General features: G+C 35.0%; 4 protein-coding genes and 1 non-coding gene across 6 annotated transcripts; 2 read left to right on the forward strand and 3 right to left on the reverse strand.

The window, feature by feature from the left end:
* Positions 1-45: 45 nt before the first annotated feature.
* Positions 46-7,087, reverse strand: LOC123221922 (anaphase-promoting complex subunit 7). Its single transcript, XM_044644902.1, has 18 exons — positions 6,874-7,087; positions 6,708-6,776; positions 6,575-6,625; positions 6,064-6,201; positions 5,901-5,963; positions 5,448-5,563; positions 4,558-4,642; positions 4,000-4,059; positions 3,613-3,658; positions 2,711-2,784; positions 2,287-2,337; positions 1,979-2,179; positions 1,820-1,864; positions 1,581-1,674; positions 1,302-1,447; positions 980-1,209; positions 796-856; positions 46-599 (listed from the first exon to the last, which is right to left on the reverse strand). The coding sequence occupies exons 1-18, from the start codon at positions 6,940-6,942 to the stop codon at positions 513-515; spliced, it is 1,686 nt and encodes a 561-aa protein (XP_044500837.1). The 5' UTR covers positions 6,943-7,087; the 3' UTR covers positions 46-512.
* LOC123221924 (E3 ubiquitin-protein ligase Topors) lies at positions 7,084-9,278 on the forward strand. 2 transcript variants are annotated; one of them, XR_006503324.1, is made up of 5 exons: positions 7,084-7,649; positions 7,758-7,815; positions 8,237-8,490; positions 8,641-8,741; positions 8,862-9,278. XR_006503324.1 is itself a non-coding variant. In XM_044644905.1 (5 exons), the coding sequence occupies exons 1-4, from the start codon at positions 7,174-7,176 to the stop codon at positions 8,697-8,699; spliced, it is 858 nt and encodes a 285-aa protein (XP_044500840.1). In that variant the 5' UTR covers positions 7,091-7,173; the 3' UTR covers positions 8,700-8,741; positions 8,862-9,278. The 2 variants fall into 2 exon arrangements, 1 of the variants encoding a protein (XP_044500840.1); XM_044644905.1 differs by having other exon boundaries at positions 7,091-7,649; positions 8,630-8,741.
* A 226-nt stretch (positions 9,279-9,504) lies between these two features.
* LOC123221923 (probable serine/threonine-protein phosphatase 2A regulatory subunit B'' subunit TON2) lies at positions 9,505-14,371 on the reverse strand. The gene is made up of 12 exons (XM_044644903.1): positions 14,040-14,371; positions 13,368-13,459; positions 13,095-13,157; positions 12,887-12,985; positions 12,573-12,731; positions 11,851-11,922; positions 11,599-11,731; positions 11,367-11,431; positions 11,040-11,115; positions 10,706-10,807; positions 10,367-10,559; positions 9,505-9,988 (listed from the first exon to the last, which is right to left on the reverse strand). Exons 1-12 carry the CDS (start codon positions 14,176-14,178, stop codon positions 9,751-9,753), a joined length of 1,431 nt encoding a protein of 476 aa, XP_044500838.1. The 5' UTR covers positions 14,179-14,371; the 3' UTR covers positions 9,505-9,750.
* On the reverse strand, positions 10,112-10,229 carry LOC123222246. The gene has a single exon (XR_006503569.1). It is a non-coding gene; the product is annotated as a small nucleolar RNA snoR104 (small nucleolar RNA).
* A 3,466-nt stretch (positions 14,372-17,837) lies between the features above and the next one.
* LOC123220447 (probable serine/threonine-protein kinase PBL15) lies at positions 17,838-20,448 on the forward strand. The gene is made up of 8 exons (XM_044642666.1): positions 17,838-18,353; positions 18,466-18,646; positions 18,742-18,974; positions 19,053-19,179; positions 19,263-19,334; positions 19,402-19,585; positions 19,685-19,817; positions 19,988-20,448. Exons 2-8 carry the CDS (start codon positions 18,493-18,495, stop codon positions 20,237-20,239), a joined length of 1,155 nt encoding a protein of 384 aa, XP_044498601.1. The 5' UTR covers positions 17,838-18,353; positions 18,466-18,492; the 3' UTR covers positions 20,240-20,448.
* Positions 20,449-20,646: the final 198 nt, after the last annotated feature.

Genomic DNA, 20,646 nt, shown 5'->3' on the forward strand with positions numbered 1-20,646 from the left:
GTATATTATTTTCTACACAAATTCAATCCAGTAACACCTATGCACTGTTGCCAAACGAGAGGATCCATTTAATGAAAGCAAGTCAGCAGATCCTCGATGCAATGTTAGTCTACGGTTTCAATGTGTCAGCACCGTTCTTTAATAGTACAATGTGCATAAGTAATTTAGAAACTCCAATGGCTACATCGCAAACACAATACAAAACACAAACAAACTACTACAACATTGAATACATCGACAACACTATGCTATTGCAACTCTTCTAGTTGAAATGATTAAACCAGCTATTCATTTCACCTGTTCTTCTCAGCATAGCATTATCCAGTCCTTCAACAAATCTTATTTATGTCATGAATTTTCAACCATCGTTTTGGATAAGTTACTTGAAAAATGTGATACCTGGTTGACAGTTTGCTCTCACGTGTTGTTAGCATGGCACAACATGGCATTACATGACATTTTTCTCGCAAAAAGTGTAACTTCTCTCAAGCTTCTTTTAGTGTAGTTTAGCTTCACAAAAGCTCAGTCTCTTCCTGATCTCCATCAGCATCCTCAACCTCGTTCTCTTCATCTTCCTCAGGAGCATCAGGATCCACTCCCTACACAGTCATCATTTAACAGAGTTATTTTCCGCAAAAGCCACTTCCATTTCTTTTACCAAATCAAGTCCTGCCTCAAAGGAACTCATCACCGTGTTTTGGACTACCAATCACTTGACAGCAAGAAAGCCCTTATTGCACATGCATATTATACAGGGGGTAAAGGAAAGATAAAATAAATGGAAAGAAAACACACCTTCATCTGCTTCTCCAAGCGCTCTAACCCTTTTTTTGCAGCTTCATTCTGTGGGTTTATTCTGCCACACACATCAAACATGAATTGAGGACTTGAAAATCAACTCCAAAACAACTCAGGTATGGAAAGCTTTTCGGCAGACTAAAAGAAAGAAATTGGTGAACATCTTTAATAAAAATGTAACCTCAAAGCAGCCTCATAATGTGATAAAGCCTCTTCCAGCATATTTGTGGCAGCAAATACTTGAGCCAGCTTGACATGAAGGGAGTCATCAGCCCAATCTTTGAGATATCTCTCAAGCAGAGATACAGCGTCTCCATTTCGGCCCTCAATGACGTGGAGCTCAGCCAAAGCTAAAGCAGCTCCCAGGTAACCAGGTTCCAGTCTGAGTGCAGATTCATAGAATCTTTTTGCCTGTTACAAGTTCAGATGAGCTTAAACTTTTCACACCTTGACCAAAGGCAATCTCTACTTCAAGTTGATACAATAATTCATTACAGGTTTACCTTCTCTCGGCCACTAGCATTACTTGCATGTACATCCCCAACTAATTTTAAAGCCTTTGCAGATTGAGGCATTGCCTTCATTGCCTCCCTGGCAGCATAAAGAGCCTCCTTGACTTTTGAGAATGCCAAATAAGAATGGACCAAACCTGAAAATATAGTGTTTTTCTATTATTGTCTTTATGACAAAATGTACCATTCAAAGGCAGACATAAGATGCAACTTATTCAGGTGGAGTAATGAACAATTAAAATATCATATTTTTCCCCTTACAAATCGCACCTTGATAAGAGCGAAGATCAGGTCTCAATTCTTGAGCTCCTCTGAAGGCAATTACAGCTGCTTCTGGTCGCTTCATAGATAAAAGCAGATTACCCTATGGATATACAAGAAAATTTAGTTGATTGCTATTATTGATATACAAGTAAGAAACCAGAATATTCGTGGTGTACTGCATAAATTAATTATCAGAAAAACCTCAACAGAAGTGATCTCCATCTGGTTGAAGATTATTTCAGTACCTTCATTATATAACCTGGTATGTGCCTCTCATCAATTCGGATACTCTGATTCAAAAAAAATTACAGAAATCATGGGCACAATTGGAACAATTATTCCAAATTAATGCACTAACCTTGTTAAATCTATTCTTTTTTCCTTTAAAAAAAGGAACAACTAACCTTTTCAGCATAAGATAGTGCTGCTCTCTCATCTTTCCCTTCCCACAGCACAGACAAGGCCACAAAAACTTCTGGCCTTGAAGGATCAATAGTCAGCAAATCATGCACTAATTTGCTTAGCTTTGCATAATCACACTTCATCTTTAGAAGCATTGCATACTCATCCATGTACGCTATGATATAAGGATCAATTGATCGAACCTGCAAAGACCATGAATTTTAAATATATGACATGTTATTTGTAAGTGTGCATATATCTGGGTTGTTACAAATAATTCTAGGACATTTTAAGCCAGACGTCCTCTTACCTTTTCAAAATTTATTATGGCCTCATCATTCTTTCCAATAATTGCTTCAACCTTAACATATTTAACAAGTCAAACAGAAAAAAAAAATCAAAAATTGATGAACCAGCAATTTTAAGATCTAACATCAGTGGTCAGCTTCACTCTCTAAAATTTGACCAATACATGATAAACAGACAGTGGCCAGCATAAAGCATATCCATAACCTAAAAGGTTTGCTCCCTATTTTTGGCTTTTCCTAATCAAGAATTCCCACATTTGGAAGAAAACCAAAAAGCAAAACATTATGATGATACGAAGAACTCAGAATAGCATACTTTCCAAAACCTGAGAACTAGTCATACTTGCCACTGAAAAAGGCGAGGGAACACATAATTATCGGCATATCTTACGAGTTTAAATTCATTAAAGTCTAACTATATCCAACCTTTGCAATTTCAAGTAATAAGTGTGTGTTATTAGGAAAACGTTGTAAAAGCTCGACAAAGAGTTCCAAACCACCTGCCAAAACAGGAAAGGACCAAAGATGAATATATAATAATAAGTAACGACTAAAGTAAGTTTTCCAAGTAAAATATGAGGAATATTTTACATTAAAACTATATCTATGTATGAGGAAAGCTTATATAGAAGAAAACAAGTATGAAACTACAGTGAACAACATAATAACAGGTGAAATTAGTTGTTTCACATAAGATGAATTTTGCCAGTATTTGTGAGTCACATAACTCATTCAGTGATCAACAGAAAATTTGCCATTTTTATTTACAGTTACCTCTGTCCTTTGGTTTCACTTTCTTCAGGTTATAATACTTGTAATACAGACCCCTTTAAAAAACTAGATACAAATCTCATCAAACAACAATACTTGACATATAAGACAAATCAAAGACCATCATAAGAGCAAAACAAATTATCAATTATGCATGTAAAATTCATAAAATGGATTGTGCAAATTTATGACGTCCATGCAAGAATATATAATTCATTAAACTAATATTCAAGATTGACTATGTCTCATTCCGTTCAAGAAAATTTTATATTGACATGCCAGTAGCTTCCAGCATTTGCAGAACTAGATGTTAAATGCAAAGTTTACCCAAAGAAAAACTAAATGGCACATAGAGGGAATGCAGGATCAGTTTGGGAAGAAATATATCATCTATACCAGCTAAACCTCTTTTATCAAATTAAACGGTCATATGTTGCACAACTCAAGGTCAAAACAATTCAAGAGGTGAAGCATTGCCCACAAATGGCACACTTATCCATAGCAATGAATTGCACATATACATTAAGAAAATCTAAATCAAAATAAAGATATCTTACCTTTGTAGTCATTAGATGCAATACAACACTGTGCTTCAACATAACGCTGTGCAGGAATTACAAATTATTCACTGTTCAAAGTAAAAACTAGCAGGAGTACAAACAATGAAATATAAACAACATAAAGTAACTTTGTACAGAAATCATTTCAACTCCCAGTTTTGTTCATTATAAAGACTGCCAAAACTACACCAGCGTATGCTTCAAACTGATTTTCAGGATCAGAAATCAGTTGTCCTAGTGATACAGACAAATGTGTTAAGCCAAAACCCTATATTTTATTTGATGATCCCAAGTTTCCCAAATTTAAAAAAACAAAAAAAAACCATAAAGCTGTAAGCAGCTTAAAAATGGGACAAGACATTAACTATTTCCTTATTAACTTACTTGCAGCCAGCGACTTGAGTCAGTATGATCAAATGGAGGCTTTGAACTTCTATTAGGAGTCTGAATAAAGCAAGACAGCACCAAAATATCAATAAGTAAACAACTTAAATTAGATGCAAATAATAATATTTATTACTTCAATGATTCTATCAATCCTCTTTTCCCCCTCAATTAAAGAGATGCTAAGCTAATATTCAAACTTACTTTCAATTCGACTTAAGCTGTGTTAATCAGGAAGAAAATTACCATTCATTCAATTAAATTATCCTCTCCAGTGGATGCTAAAAGAATTGATGGTTGTATAACCATATCTATGAGGTAAGAAGTGTCATACATCATTTATTAAAGTTAATTCAAAACTCCTCATATCATATATTTTTATCAATGTGGTGAATCTTATCTTAAGACAGATTCAGCAACACAAGAAGCTCTTATCTGTACTCAAAAAGGCATAGGAAGGAACATTTATACTAAGACTATGTCAATGCCAATAGATTTGGAAACATGCTATATTTCTTATTTAGCTACATGAACATATATCAAACTTTAATCAGACACCTGAACAAACGATGAAATGATTTCCTTTGCCGAAGCTCCTAACTCCGCCAAAGCTGTGATTGCCTCAAGGACATAAGGGGAGTGCCTACCAAAAAGAAAAGTGCATGCTTTCAGAAAGTTAATTCAGTAATATTTTCACACATTGACACACTTATGTAGTAAGTATGTTATTGAAAATTAGAAATCTAAATGTAAATTCAGCCAACACTCACAGATCTGAAATACTTTTTTTGTTGACTAATAGTAGAGATAATATAATTAACCGAAATAATAATATAGACAATGCAGGCAAAGAAAAAGATAATCTAGCTTTGAGGCGCTAGAACCTTCTGCTTTCTTATCCTTCTCTTCTAACTGTTTCTTCCTCATTTCTAGTGCCGGATATCCACGATCACTGCCTTCTTATCCTTCTCTTCTTGCCATTTCTAGAAATAGTTTTAGCAAACCAACTGAATGTTCTCTCATTGCCTATTCTCTAACCGAACTATTTCTTTGCCTACTTTGCCCCTAGGACTAATACTTTTATAAACATTAAGGCCAGATGGCATAACGTATGACATGAGAAGTAAAAAATATGAATTATATAAATAATGAAGATGATTATACAATTACACACACTAATGCAAGTAAGACACAGAATTAAATGGAGCAACTATTATAATTTTCATGAGAAAAGGAAAAAGACCTTAGGGGAAGGGGGGAGTGGGCCTAACAATATTATATAATGCCAATAGAGTCATGAATTATGCAGCAGAAAATTACAAAATTTCTGTGTTTGTTATGTGAATCTAACACAACTAAATTGATTTTTTTCCAAAAGGGCCTGCAATTTATGTAATAATGACAAGAAATGCAGAAAGACTGAGGCATAGAATGAAGAACAAGTAAACCTTAAACACTCTTTATAACAAGTCACAGCCCCACGGTTATGTCTAGAATTCCGGTAAACCTTTGCCATTAATAGACTCATCTGCAAGTTTCTTGCTTTGATTGGAATTCCCTCTAGCTGTATAACAAAAATTATGAATATGCAAGATTAAATAAGAAGGGAAATGAAAAGAAAATTTAAGAGAAAACTGACACCATACACGCAAAAATTCATCATTCTTGATATCAGTTTCAAAATTCCATGTTAGCACTGAATGGCCTACACTGCAAAATGCGAATAAACCTGTGTACAGAGATTTTTCTTCATGAGCAGTGCTCATTCACATTAAATGAGAAATGCAAACATGAAGCAATAGCAATACAGACTGCAAATCTTGCAGAATGCATAAATGTGCTTTCAAGAACAAACTTGAAAAAATAGAATTATAAAGTAAATGAAAAGGATGAAGCAAAACCTCAACAAGAGCTGCTTTACCCTCACTCAGAGCAAAATAACATGATGCAATCTTATACTTCACCTGTAACAGAGACAGAAACAGATAAATTAAGAGATAATGATTATTGCAAATCATCCCATAAAAGATTTAAGATTTAAGTTAGGTGAGAATATTAATCTACCTCATTTTCATTAATTGCTGAAATGTTGACAGAATTTGGAGAAGAAGATCTGTTTGATGAGGGCAAAGGACTTCTAGAACTTGTTGAGTTTTGTTTGGGAACAGTCTTGTAATATTGCAAGGCTTGCTTGTAAACATGCTGTCGTCACACAGAAATAACACAAAGTGAAACCAAAACGATTCCAAATTCAGCAATTGTTAGGTATAAATCTCTGGAAAATGATGTACTGGTATTATATTTATATCATGAGAATATATCAACAATGAAATAAAATCAACTTTCCAGCACTATAAAATCGAATAACAAGCCATTAACCAACAAATACTGTCAATTTATGCACATCAAGCTCAATAAAGCATACAAGGTATCATCTCAAATAACAGTAAAGTGATAAATAATTTCACTAATTCTTTAAGGATCACCAGATAATCGTAATTGTAACGTAAACTGGTAAATTCAGCTCGCAACTCAAACAAGTAGCGCAACTACTATAAACTATAGATGCTCTTACAATTGCTCTGCGAAACTCTCTATCGCGAAATAACGCATCACCAAGAAGAATCTGTAAAATATTATATTAAGAAAAAAAACGTAATTAACAATGCTGAGCAATTATTTCAAAAACAACAAAAATTTTGACTGACTAGATTTTCCGCCTTCAGTTGTGGACTGGCTTCGCCATTTACAGCCGATGATGAAACGAGAAAACAACCCTAACAGAAAAATGAGTTAAAAACAAACAAAAAGTGAAATTAATTTACATTAATTTGAAATCAAATTAGTATTAAAATTAAGAGAATGCAAGATTACGAGCATTTGAGCAGAGTCGAAGAGGCCATGATCAAGAAGAGTGGTGATTTGGTCCTTGGAGATGTCCATTTTGCGAGACAGAGAGAGAGAGAGAGAGCGCTAAGCTCCAACGATGGCTTTGTTCAGTGTGAAATTCAAGTTTTTGAAATTAACACACACAAACCTGTCGCTTTTAATAAATAAAATATCTAAACCCGCTTTCTTTTTAAACCCTTACCACTGCGGTGTCGTTTAGACATTAGTAAATACTAACCACTCGAGTATTGACCCCAGCGATATTTTTCTTTCTCCCGGTAAAGAATGGACTCGTCTTTTTCTCGAAGATCAGATTGCTACCGCACAGACAAAGAGAAGAGCCACCTCCAGAAGTTCGTATCGAGAGTACTTTCACCAGCAATTCGGGGGCAAAATTGTCCAATATGTTTAAACCCTCTCGCCGATCGCAGAGCTGCGGTGCTTACAGATTGTAGCCACGCTTACTGTTTGAATTGCATCAGCAAGTGGAGCAGTTTGAAGCGGAGCTGCCCTCTCTGCAACGCGCCGTTTCATTCCTGGTTCTACAAAATCAACCTCTCCACTCGAAACTTCCTCCAACAGCGATTACTGCCTCTTTACAAGGGCAAAACTGTCACTTCTCAAACTCACTTCAGATCAAGGGATGAATTTATCGGCGGTAGGCAAGGAGCTAGACAATTGCCATGGAGACGATCGTTTGGACGGCCAGGAACGGTGCCTGACCACGCCATCGCTAATAGAAAACTTCAATGGCGTTCCAGGTAAATTACGAGACATATGAAAATTGTCAATGTTTATTATTTTGGCTAGTGAAATCAATTTACTGCAACGAAAACGTGAAATTGAAATTTGATATTGGTTTTTTGTAGCGTGTATAACCAACGCTTGCAAGCTGTGCCTTTGTCTCCTAGGAAATGCATTCACCAGGTACGATATTGATTCAATTGAATTGATTTTATTTTGAAAATTGCTGTTTCTATTTTTCTGGAAGAGACTTCAGGGATCAGACTTAAGGGTGGATACGAGCAGGATCTGAATAGGGGGCAGCCTCAAGCTGGGCTCGAATCCAAAAGTGCAGCTGTAGCTTGAGCTCACTCGAGTTAGTAATGAGTTTACTGTAGAAGCCACCAGATAGAAGAAAGGTCACCTAATATGAAGAAGAAAAATCGCCGGAGGGATGAATCTACCAATCTACCTGCGACTGGTTGGATTCAAGTCTGGCTTGCTTAAGGTGTAAACCGACTTGGCTTAGCTCGGTTCCACCCCTAATCAGGCCTTTCTTTAAGCTGCATTTCAATTTAGTAGAAATTCGCAGAGTTTGAGTTAATGGTTTTTTTTTTTAATTCAGAATGTTGTAGTGAATAAATTTGTGAAAGAAAGAATGCTGCAGAGAATAGAACCTTGGATCCAAAGGGAGCTCACTGCTATCCTTGGAGACCCAGATCCATCCATTATTGTTCATGTGGCCTCCTCACTTTATATTGGAAGCCTAGAAGGAAAGCTTAATCCTCCTTCAAGACTGCTTGGTGTTAAACACGACTTTTTAGCACCCTTGCAACGTTTTTTGCACAACCAGACTGCCATGTTCTGGCATGAATTGAGGTACATAAATGATATAATAAAAGCTTCTTGGAAACATATAGGCATGGAATCTAATTGTGAAATATATATGTACATGTATATATTTTGTTTGTTGGTTATCATATTTCATGATCATTATGGATTGAGAAGTATTTCTCAGATGTTTTGCAGAGAGTTCATTTACAATGGAAACATATGATTTAGTGGTTGAATATAAAGAGTTGGCTTAAGTGCTGCAGGATAATGTTTCCCTGATTTGTTGGCAGCACGAGGTATCAGTTCATTCACTAAGTTCTTTGTACTTCTCTCTGGCTTTTTCGCTTACGTTTCCTTTCCTGGTGTCCATTCTTCTGTCAGTTCCTAACTGCAAGGTATATTGTGATGTTTTGCAGCTTGTTTATTGAGGATGAGCCGAGTCTTATGGAGCAAAGATGTCACCTTTGATTCAAAACTCAAGAGTTGCAACCAGGAGCTCTTTACTGAACATAGTGGTTATGTCAGAGGGTAGCAGGGATTTATCTCATCATGAGTATACAGGAGGTTAATCTGTCTGCCGAGAAAAAGAAATCAAACTCTTAATCAGGCTTCATGAGATGCAGTGATGGAATAGTGTGAGAAGTATATGCAGCTGCATTGACATCAACAGATGCAGTCAAATAACCGAAAATTCCTGGATGACCCTAATCACGGAGATCGTCATGATTTTTTTTCATGTGTACCAGTTTGGTTTGTCATTACCATACGATTGTTTATGCATTTTCTCTTGTAGCCGAAGAGCTGAAATACAACCAACTTTCAATTAAAATCAATGACAGACTGAATTCATAGATTGCCAAAAAAGCTATTCAACTCTGTATATTTTTATGAACACACCCCTCTGATGCTCTTCGTAAAAGAGCCATGTATAAAACGAGATGATAAATAATAAAGTAAAGGGGTGTCGCCCTATGTTATTGAAGGTTTTCTATATTTGTTAATACTTCAAAGACCCCTGTCAATGTGGCTACAACTTACTCTTCCCTGTTATGGCATGCCTTATCACAAAAATCCCATGTGCTTTATGCCCAATCATAATCAGTAATACCAACAACAATCCCGTGGTCAAACATACAAAATCCAAAATACATCAAACAATTCCTATCACCTTCTACATCTCGATAACATATAAATACACATACTACGTGTTCATTACAAGATTCAGCAACGAATCAAAACAATAAATCAACATCAGCCACCATTCTTGTTAGTGCAAGCTCAGCCTTTAGATCACACACACAATTTTCATTCTTCTTCTGGTTCTTCGTCTTCTTGGAGAAGATTTTCTCTGTTGTCATGGGCCCAAAAACCACGCACATCTATGAGCATGCTGGCTACTGTCCCACCTTGTTTACAGCCTAGCAGATCGGCCAGTGTAATCTTTAATGGGTCAGCAGGTTTAACCATATCCCAGATCTCATCCCTTACATCCTCAATACATAATTCATAGTTTCCACCCTCAATCCATTTCTGGTGCACATCTCTGTTTTACACACAAGTGAAAATAACCGGTTTCAGCGGACAGAACATATATAAGGCTAAATTTAAAAAATATCATTAAAGCATGAAAACCATGAGAACAGCAGATCTCAATGGGTTTCTGAGTTTGTGTCTCTGGAGAAATGAGACTCGCAGAACTTGCTTAAGCCCTACAAGCAGGAAACTACAGAGTTTTTTTGTTGGAAGATTGTATCAGGCGACATCTCAGCTTTTGGATGTTCCCCTTCTTTACTTCCGTACATAGCTTACAATTGCTATGCTGCTCAAGAAACATTAAATTCCCCAAAATTTGCTTTCAGCAACCAAATAAAACAAGAGAATTCAAGCTCACAATTCAATAATAATGCAGAAGAGTGTTAACCTGAAAAGGGTGTGTATATCAGCTGTTGTAAGGTACCCACGTCCTTGCAGATCAAGACAGCGAAACAAGTATGTTAGCCCTTCTGGAGTGTCTTTGTTTTCTAGGGCCAAGACAAAGTCAAGGAAACTTTCAAAATCCATCTCCCTAGAATTTACTCCACTACTTTTTCCACGACGGACATGTTCATCAAATACTGTGGGTAGCACAAGTACAAAGAAGAACACATGAGAACCTCTCCTTGGTACTTTATTGATGACCTCAAAGTAGATTAACAAGCACATGAATCAACTACAAAAATTTACAGTTTATTTTCAAGAAACATAAGAATAGCATTGGTACCTCTTTCAATGAATATTTCTGTCAGTGTCCCATCTGCATATTCTCGAAGATTCTGCTTGCTCAATGTTCCATTCATATCTTTATCAAGGGAAAGATACATGTCTATGGATAGAATTAGGACCAAGTTAATTAAATGAACAATATAGACTCAGTTGTAAGCTAAGCTCCTTAAGAGCATCATAATATTTTCCATGAGCTTTACAACTTCTAGAAAGACCAAAACCACAAATGACAAAGTAGCTGCATATAACTAAGTACTAAACTACCACTATTGATGTACATTGCAAAACTAATACATATGAAGAACAAGGGAAATCATAGAACATGTACTCACCACATATGCGCTGTGCAGATGTCAAAGAAAACCAATTTTCAGCTTGTTCTGTATCAGTGACTTCTTCCTCACTTTCCTATTAAGAATAAAAGGCAAAAAATCAAACTGAGGCTGTCAATTGTATTAAACATATCATTATTATCAGCCAAAAGAGGAGTAAAAAATGCATTCTACGATTTACAGCAATGCCACTTTTAATAAGATACAAAGAATAGAAAACCAATATAAATTAACAATAACAAAGGGAAACTAGTAAATAGTCTTCAATGTATAACAAAGGAATCCTTGAAAACAGATTGTAACATATTTAAAAAAAAAACAATTTACCTGGTGGAGTTCCATTAGTTCCTGGAGACAGTTACTGAGTAAAACTTTCTTTATGCAGGCCTTTCCTATAACAAAAACCAATTGTCAAAAATTTTTGTAGAACCAAATCAATAATAAAGATCCAAGCAAAAAACAATTTGAAAAATATATATATACACCAGATTTTTTTTCATATATTACTGCTTTACAGCCATATGCATTCTGTTGTAAGTAAAACCTAGGTCATGCAAACCTCGTCTATGAGGATCACAGAAGAAGAAGAACTTGTGTGCTGCTATCCGACAATACATTTGAACAAAGCTTGCAGGCATATCCCGTAGCTGTGCCAGACTAGGAATCAGACCTCGTATATAGGCCTCCATTTCCTGCAAAGAAACAGAAACAACTATAGACTTAAAAGGTAATCAAAACAGATAGACATCAAAAATCAGAAGAAAGAGGGTTTATCCCCACTTTCAAGGTTTAGAAATCCAAAAGCTCATACATGAGGTTGAAGGAAACCATCAGAATCTTCATCAAGCTCACTCATATCAATTCTAGCCTGTGTAAGTGAAACCTGAACAAAATACACAGGGAGCAACAGTCATGAACATTGAAGCCACATTAATCAAAATTTAAAAAAAAAAGTAAAAAATATTCAAACTTGAAAGAAAAAGTAAACATTTCCTAGTCACCATATGGGAACGGGGACGAGGAAAAAAGATTCAGAAGTTGAACATGCTGCTTCAACCAACCATTTACAAAAGGAACCAAACAAAACTTCATTGACACAATCAATGGAATTTCCATCAACATTGAAAAACCCTTAAACCTGACTCCTCAACTTAAGACAGCTATAAACACAAGTCCTCTTTCTTTTGAATAAACAGAAAAGAGCAAAGACAGTCAACCAACATGAGCAAAGGGCAAAGGCACTTCATAAAAAAAAAAAAATGAGATAATCCAACCTCTACTCCCCAATCAGGTGAGTGAAAGTTATAGATTGAATCATCCCCAAAGGGGAAAAATTATATTACAATGTTTAACATTTTAATATCACATGGATTTATGCTTCATTAGATTTTGTAAATATGTGAGAATGAATATTGGCATACCATGACAGCATGCAGAGAGGTGAAACTGAATAAAATATGTCATAATATCATTTTAATGATTCAAGAAACCAAAAATGATATTTGCACAAATTATATTCCAAGAAATACCCACCGTACGCATCACATAAAGATAAAATGGCAAAATGGCAATTCTTCCAGACTCATCTTTCTCGAACTTCATAAAATTTGATGGGCTGAAAAAGCGCCGACACTTAGGGCCTATTTGCTCAGTACATACAGAGGCAATGTGGCAAAAATCTTCATAATTCATCTGCAATACAACAACTCAGGAAAGTTTAGCATCATTGTAAGATTAAAATTCATCTCTTATCAAGAAAATCATTGCAAATAACATATATAAAAAGCTTAGTCATGGATAATGTCTTAACATAGTGAGAAAGCAGATAAAATGAGAAATATAACAACCTTTTCTGCACCAGTGGCATCATCAATCACACAGTTTTCCCTCAAGCAAACCCACATTGCATCAAGATCATCAGCGTTTAGCAAAAGATCTGATTGTTTCTGCCAATATAAGTGAAAAGATTCACTTAGCAAACCACTAGTTGTTTAAGTTCTCAGTACTATAACAAGAAGTAGGCCAAACACGAAATCCAGAAGAAAAGAAGTGTACCTTTAAGAATCGGTACTTTGCCAGTCTTTGGACCCTGTGACTGATCGATCCTTCTTCAGGTTTCTGAAACAACAGTATATAGGAAGAGCAAAGGAATATCAGAGCATAATAAAAGAAAAGTAGGGAATGAAAATTTAAAAGATAATAAAACTTAACATTGATGTAGGTTTCTAAAAGTTATTTTTTTGGTGAAATTGGATATCATATAAAATGTGTGCTAATATATCAAATCATTCAAAGTAAAGTACTAAAGCAAACAATTCTTGCACTTGCCTTCTTGTAAAAACTAGGTATTGTACCAGCTTCAGCACTTTTTTGTTGTTTCTCTCTAAATATATCAAGCAATATTCTCTTTGTCTCAAGCTCTACAAAGGTGCAAACAAAAGAACCGGTTTACATTGCAGACAACAAAAGGAAAAAAAGTGTATATCGTTCCAAGAAATGCATACTCCACCTGCATGTATATGATAAACTAGTATTTCCACAATAACAATAATAGCAAATGTGCATTCTCGCACTTTCTTTAATAAACTCCTCATTTTTGTTTCTCTAAATAAAACAAATCACTTCAGCAAACCAGGTGCATTAGGCTCATTAAAATCACAAAATTCATTTTCTCATCCACAAAATAACCCAAATCGCTAATCTTATACTCTTCTTTTTTCCCTCACAATGTCAGCAATAAAAAATAAATGACTCATTAAGCACATTAGTCCAAAAGTAGCTACAAATCCACCAAATAACTTTCCAACTTAATTCACTTTAATAGCAATAAAATCAAATTAAGCAAAACAAAAGAAAAAACCTAATGAACTAATTATATTTTTTGTCACAAGATGTAACGGCAATCTATAATCAAGAACAATTTCCAAATAAAAAATCAAATAAATAAAAATTAATAAAAATACGAATTAAAACGCAAATTAAGTAGGGATAGATAATGACCCATTAGTGCTTCGGATCCGAGTCCAGCTCCAGATCCAATGAACCGGCGCAGATTACGGACCCAAGGCATGGACGAAGCAGGCGGGATCTTCCTTTGCGCAGCCTCGTGGCTCTCGCCATCGCTGGACCCACTGTACATCGCCGGTCCGAGTCACTGATCTGAGTCGTCAGTAACCTCTAACAAGTTCGACGTTCCAACAAAGTTAAATAAAAAAGAACACGAGAAATTGAATTTAAACCCTCGCTATGGTTGGGCACAACCGAGTGAAAAAAAAATTCAAAATATTATTTGATCTGTTCTTAGTTCATAATTTTGTAGCCATTTCTGAAAAAATGTTTTGGTAAAGTTATTTCCGAATTCTAAAATATCACTTCAGTCCATAAGAATTATTTTCTGGCTCTTATGTTTTTGTATATTACTTAAGACTCCCCTGCATTATTACATCTGTTTTGTGAGGCTTAAACTTTTTATATTTACAGTCCACCTGATAATATTTGGGGGCTAGATTTTATTAGAGTTGCTCAAACTCGAATTTGAGCTCACGTTGAATGAGTTAAATTTAAGACAAGTATTGAATTTGTCTTTATAAAATAAATTGAGCTTAAGTTAACTAAACATTGAAGTTTAAGTTAACTTAAATCGAATTTAACATTAAATTATTTTTAATTCAGTTTAAAACTCGATTTGTTGTTCTTGAACCAATCTCAAACTGGATTCAGGTAAATCTTAAATTGAGTTCAAACTCAAGTTTGTCAAAATAGTAAAGTCTCAGTTTGAGCCCAATATAGGAATAATTGACTCAAGCTCAATTCAGACTCAATTAAAAATTAATTTAAACTCTTTAATTTTAAAAAATGTATTTAAATTTTATAATTTATATATTTATAATTTATATATTTATAATTTATTTTATATTCAAAACTAAGTGGATAAGATTTTAATTTAGGGATGTAATTTCATTTTTTTAATATTTTAAAAATAATTAATATTTCATTTTATAATAATTAAGCTAAGTCAGGTTTAAGACAAATTGAACTATAGGCAACTCACAGGTAGTTTAACGCAATTTTAACTCTAAATTAGGTCATTTTCAAGCGTCACTCGTATCAAAATCCAAACCTAATTATATATAAAATAAAAAAAAAGGCATTACTTTCCGTCATTTCCCTTTCGCAAGATTGTAGGTGGGTCAAGTGGCTTTGCCATTGAAATGAGATAAGATGCAGTGGATTGTGGGTTCATCCAAGGGCAAGCAATTTGACAAATTTTTGCAGCTATTACAAAAACAATAGCAGAAAAAGGGATAAACAGACAAGTGGGAACATAAGAAAACAAATAGTGATTTCCTATTTTAGAGTGAGGTCTAATCCTGCAATATAACATAAATTCATGGAAGTTTTTACAGGCAAGGACCTTCCTGTTCCCCCAGGAAACAACCCTTTTTTTTTTTTTTCAAGTTATTTGTCCAATCCAGTGGACTCCAGCTCAATTTCCTACGTACATAATTTTACATCAATTTTAAAAGGTCAAAAGACTATTTCCCATATAAAGTTCGTCACACATTTAAAAGTTTAAAAAAATTGCATATTTTTTATTTATTATCTATTTTTGTTGATGAATTTTATTTAATATAAATGCAAGAAAGTCATTTTATATAAATTTTATATATTTTTCATTTCAAATTGATATTTGCTTGGAAGATAAATGAAAATTTTTAATATTTTTTAGGAGGGTTTTGGGAAGTTTTAAATAAGTTTGAAAATTTTATTATATTTTTAACTGTTTAAGAAATAAGTTTTTAAATTAGTAATTTGATATTTATATTAAATATTAATGACAACTTTATAATTCCAATAAAAAGACAAAACATGCTTTTCAAGGAAAACCAATTTGAATTCTTTAATTGAAGTGGATAATAGATGAAATTTTAATTTTTAAAAAATTAGGGGTGTGATTGTATTTCATCAAACCTTGGGTGGGACATAATAATTTAATCACCAACCTTTCTTTCTTCAACCAATGTCTTTATGCTTATTAATTAACCCTTGTTTTATGCACGTTTGTTATGATCTTTCAACTGGAAAGATGCTTTACCATTTGGGCCATTGTCAGTTCAACCACTAATGCATCTACAACTTTATACTAATTTTCACTTTGGAGTCTTTTGTTGTTTTGTTTCAGGTATCCGAATTTACATTGCGTTTTGGGGCTTTTTACTTGTAGCTTTTTCTTGTCCAAGTAGTAACAGATACACATCATGTGGGTTGATCATCTACAGCATTTGAGCCATCAACTCTTTTCCAAATTTGATTTAATAATTGCCAAAAAAAGTGATTTTATTCTCATATTCATAAATACCCATTATTTTTTTCTTTTTTTTAATCAATAAATATAATTATTATTTAAGTGATTGCAAAAAAGTTTAAACAGTATTTACCCAGAAAAACAATTTAATTAGAGTGTGATTGGTTTAAATAATTTTTAATATCAAAATAAAATATTATTATAGAGATAAATTATACAAAATTATATTTGATAAAATTTGATGTAAAAAAAAGTGAGTATGCATAGTTTTATTTGTGATTATATAAATAGAAGAAAACATAGCAATAGACAGATTAAAGCTTCCAAGAACCGTAAGAATGGACTTCTGATTTTAAATACTGTGGATTCTTACCATGAACAAGAGTGTAAACAATGTGCTGTTCATAGTTAACCATCCTGACATTTTACTTTACAATTCTGCAGAAAAAACAGGAGGACAGTCACAGCCAAAAGGATCTATTGTATCTAGGGTTTATACAATTTGAAGGACCACAAAGGCAGATCTTAACATGGGCACAATTTTTTTGATATGTGTCCCTGATAATTTAACCATAAATACCTAGATGGTCCCCCTTGCAGAAGAAAAGAACAAATAGAAGACAAGAGAGGACAATGGTTATGGAATGCTGTTTGACTGGGAGAAATTTTTATACTATTTCAGAAGACGTTCTGGTTTGCAACAGAACAGATTTATTTGCATATAGATGTTATTTTAGTTTTGGTGCAGTAAGAATGAGATTATACAAGCAAAAGAAAGACCAAGTTAGTAACCTTACTTGAACCAGATTCACTTCGGTCCTCACTCAAGCTACCCTTTGGACCACGGATCCTCATTTGCCTTTTAGACAAACCCAGAAAAGTACAAATTCAGGAACTCAAACAAAAATAAATAAGAGAGACTTACATTTCATTACAGCTCAGTAGGCTTCCCCACTCTTTGTTGATTGCATCATAAGAAACAAATTGTGTACACAAAAACAGGCAAAGAGAGAGAGGACATTCCAATAACTCTCATTTCCAAAATTAAGTCTCAAGCAATAACATCTATCTAGCCATGGAAACTGAGTACCTGTTTCTCCGTCAATGTCCTGTTTTAGCTCAGCTGTCATGACCCCATCGAGTAGCAGTTCCATCTCCATCTATATACAAAATTGGCTATGCCTCTCTTCTTTCCAGATCAGATGACAAGAAAGGAGCAAAAAGAAAGATTGAGCGAATTCAGGAAGACACTTGAAATTGATGGACTGACAACTACTTTTTTCTTTTGATCCCCCTTCAATAATTATGTCTTCTCCACTTCCTCTCCTTTTGAAGTCACTTTCAGGCTTGTCCACATCTATTTAGTAAAAACATCTTACATTTACAGTTGGTAACAACCACAAAACTGTCCACAGGGCCTTAGATTTCCAGATTGACAGATTCCACATTGTGTCCCAATTGTCCAGTGATATCACCGTGAGAGACTCTATACTTTCTCATCTCTCTCTTTTACCTTCTCCTATGAATAATACCTTCATATTTCTGCCTTCTCAAAAATTTAAACAATTTTATTATAACATCTACTCTTCTGCATCTACTACCGGTAGACCTAGCTTCTTTCATTGCCCATATCTCCATTGATCAGCAATTTATAGAAAGGGAGTGGCTTGGATTTTTTGAGGACGATAAGATGTTCTTCTAAGATGGGGGCTTTCTATAAGTGACATTTTGATAAGATGATAAACATAGGACAGCCAAGTGGGGTACTCAGAAAGACAAATGAGTTGTCTACTGAGTTGTTGTTTCCGATTTCAGCTGAATATTCAACATTACTGCCAAATATCTGATTCCATGTGGATTCTTAAGATCCGCAAGCTTTGTGTCTCTCAGTACATGTGGGCACTAGAGAAGTAGTACTGAAATGGCAGCAGCGTGTTGTTCGCATATTAATGTGAACAAGAGAAATTTCACTAAAAAATATCTTCTTCGACTGTAGTTTAGAGGCATAGGTATTGGAATGTTGAGCTCCTAAATCTGAAAATCCCCTCTTTGATGCAATTCTATTTTGAGTTATATTTATTCCTCTAAGCTGATGATAAGCCACTGATGAATTTATCACAGGTTCAATGATCAAGTTCTTGAAACCTTATGTCGAAATCGATTGCAACTATAGTTGGAGGTGCTACAGGAGCACTTGTTTTAATGGCAATATTCGTCGGACTTGTGTGGTTCTGCAAGTCACAGTCTAAAAATTCTTCAAACAAGAATTCAGAGACGGGCTCCTCAGATCCATCTGCATTTGGTAAGTGATAAATCTTCTGTGTGCAAAGAGAAAGAAGCTTCTTTTAGCCGCTCATCTCACAATGTGTGTTCATTTGTTAACTTTCCAACATACAGTTGAGTGGAATAGAGAGGCAGGACCCAGTTCAGCCAGAGACCAGCCTCAATTTGGACCTGATGGAGCAACGCATTTCACAATGGCAGAGTTGGGGCAAGCCACCAGGCACTTCAGTGAAAGTAGTCTCATTGGCCATGGAAGCTTCGGGCCAATATATAAGGGCTTGCTTCGTGACACTGTGGTTGCCATCAAAAGGCGCCCTGGTCCTCCTCGACAAGAATTTGTTAGAGAGGTATGGTTAAATTTTAACATATTACAAAATATCTTTTAAAACTCAATTAGAGATTAATGAGTTCTTTGGAGTAGACAGGTTAATTACTTGTCAGAGATTCGGCACCGGAATTTGGTTACTCTTCTCGGTTATTGTCAGGAGGGTGGATCTCAAATGTTGGTATTTGAATATTTACCAAATGGCAACATGTGCAATCATTTATATGGTATGGTTCACTTGTAAAATTCTGTTTCATATGATTATTTATGTTTGAAATGTTACAAGAATTTTTCTTTCAAACTTTGACAGATACTGGTCGAGAGTCATCTACTAAACTGGAGTTCAAACAGAGGTTATGCATAGCTCTGGGGGCTGCTAAAGGTAAAGGCAATGAAAAAGTTATCAAGAACTGGGAAGAATTCGAATCATAGTATTTGAATTTTTGCAGGTTTATGCCATTTGCATAGTCTAAGACCTCCCTTGCTGCACAAGAACTTTAAAATGGCGAATGTATTGGTTGATGAGAACTTCATTGCTAAAGTTGCTGATGCTGGAGTCTCAACACTACTAGAAAAAATACAAGAAGCAGCTCCATCCCACATGACTGATGTCAATGTTTTCAGAGATCCAGAGTAAATTGATTCCTTCTGATTCTCTATTTAGTTTTAGCTGTAAATTAAGTACCTTTCCCTCCTATTTAATCATTCATCATGTAAAACACCAATGCTTAGGCTAGAAGAACCAGGAGCCTTCATGGAAACGAGTGACGTTTACAGCTTTGGGGTGTTTCTTTCTGAGCTTGTAACCGGACATGAGGCTTCTCATATAGCCTCCTTAGGATCTTATGAAGCCATAATTGAATGGGTAAGTAAAATATGATTTCTTTATTTCTCTGAAACTTTAGTCCAAGGTTTCTATTTCTTAAAGTTATTAAGATTTGCAACATTAAAGGGGGCTCCAGTCTTGTCCCCAAGTCTTTTTTAGCAGCCAATAAACATGAACCTCATTAATGCTGATTTCTGTATCTTGCCAAGGTCCGATCAAGATTGAGTTTAAATGATTTTGTGGACGGCCGACTGGTGGGAACTTTCACAACGGATGGAATGAGGGACTTGATCAGGTTGACTCTTCAATGCATGAGCTCTCCTGGAAGAAAAAGACCCAGAATGGAAAAGGTCATGTTTGAGCTTCAACGGATTCATGAGAAAGAAATGGCACTAACAACAGTAATGGGCGAGGGAACTGCAACAATAACTCTAGGAAGTGAGCTATTTACTTCAAAATGAAGCCACATTTACATGGTGCCTGTGTTTGAGCCAAGCTTAAGCATAAAAACACCAGCAACAATTTGATTATAAATATCATTTTGTAAGAGTTAATGGGTTCCTGTAAAGGGATTAAATAATGAACAGAAACAAGCAGACCCCATACAGATCTTCTGAGTTTCAAGAGACAAGCAAATTCAGTAGAAAGATTTGGTCTTGATTGCTCTTCACATGTGTGGTCTTTTCCCTGAAAATCCCACAAGCAAGCAGAAGAAAGACTATCAATTCCATTAAGAAAGTTAATGAATTAAGCTAGACACATTCAAACTTACAACTCATGTTCTTTCTGCAAGCCCCATCAAGATTCCTTGTTCCCCAATGGACCCACCAGACGATTTCAATGGCGGGTCCAGAAAGATTTCAGGCAG

The sequence above is a fragment of the Mangifera indica genome, chromosome 7 (genome assembly GCF_011075055.1).
Source record: "Mangifera indica cultivar Alphonso chromosome 7, CATAS_Mindica_2.1, whole genome shotgun sequence".
NCBI classification, from domain to species: Eukaryota; Viridiplantae; Streptophyta; class Magnoliopsida; order Sapindales; family Anacardiaceae; genus Mangifera; species Mangifera indica.

What these genes read in the sequence shown, in the direction of transcription:
- LOC123221922 (XM_044644902.1), bottom strand. Translation starts at nt 6,942, where the DNA reads ATGGACATCTCCAAGGACCAAATCACCACTCTTCTTGATCATGGCCTC. An exon ending in TATTACTTGAAATTGCAAAG is followed by an intron (nt 2,338 to 2,710) that starts GTTGGATATAGT and finishes AAATATGTTAAG; the next exon opens with GTTGAAGCAATTATTGGAAA. An exon ending in TACCAGGTTATATAATGAAG is followed by an intron (nt 1,675 to 1,819) that starts GTACTGAAATAA and finishes GTATATCCATAG; the next exon opens with GGTAATCTGCTTTTATCTAT.
- LOC123221923 (XM_044644903.1), bottom strand. Translation starts at nt 14,178, where the DNA reads ATGTACAGTGGGTCCAGCGATGGCGAGAGCCACGAGGCTGCGCAAAGG. An exon ending in TACCTAGTTTTTACAAGAAG is followed by an intron (nt 13,158 to 13,367) that starts GCAAGTGCAAGA and finishes CTGTTGTTTCAG; the next exon opens with AAACCTGAAGAAGGATCGAT. An exon ending in ATGCCACTGGTGCAGAAAAG is followed by an intron (nt 12,732 to 12,886) that starts GTTGTTATATTT and finishes GTTGTATTGCAG; the next exon opens with ATGAATTATGAAGATTTTTG.
- LOC123220447 (XM_044642666.1), top strand. Translation starts at nt 18,493, where the DNA reads ATGTCGAAATCGATTGCAACTATAGTTGGAGGTGCTACAGGAGCACTT. An exon ending in CTCAGATCCATCTGCATTTG is followed by an intron (nt 18,647 to 18,741) that starts GTAAGTGATAAA and finishes TCCAACATACAG; the next exon opens with TTGAGTGGAATAGAGAGGCA. An exon ending in ATGAAGCCATAATTGAATGG is followed by an intron (nt 19,818 to 19,987) that starts GTAAGTAAAATA and finishes TATCTTGCCAAG; the next exon opens with GTCCGATCAAGATTGAGTTT.
- LOC123221924 (XM_044644905.1), top strand. Translation starts at nt 7,174, where the DNA reads ATGGACTCGTCTTTTTCTCGAAGATCAGATTGCTACCGCACAGACAAA. An exon ending in AAACTTCAATGGCGTTCCAG is followed by an intron (nt 7,650 to 7,757) that starts GTAAATTACGAG and finishes GGTTTTTTGTAG; the next exon opens with CGTGTATAACCAACGCTTGC. An exon ending in ATGTTCTGGCATGAATTGAG is followed by an intron (nt 8,491 to 8,629) that starts GTACATAAATGA and finishes AGTATTTCTCAG; the next exon opens with ATGTTTTGCAGAGAGTTCAT.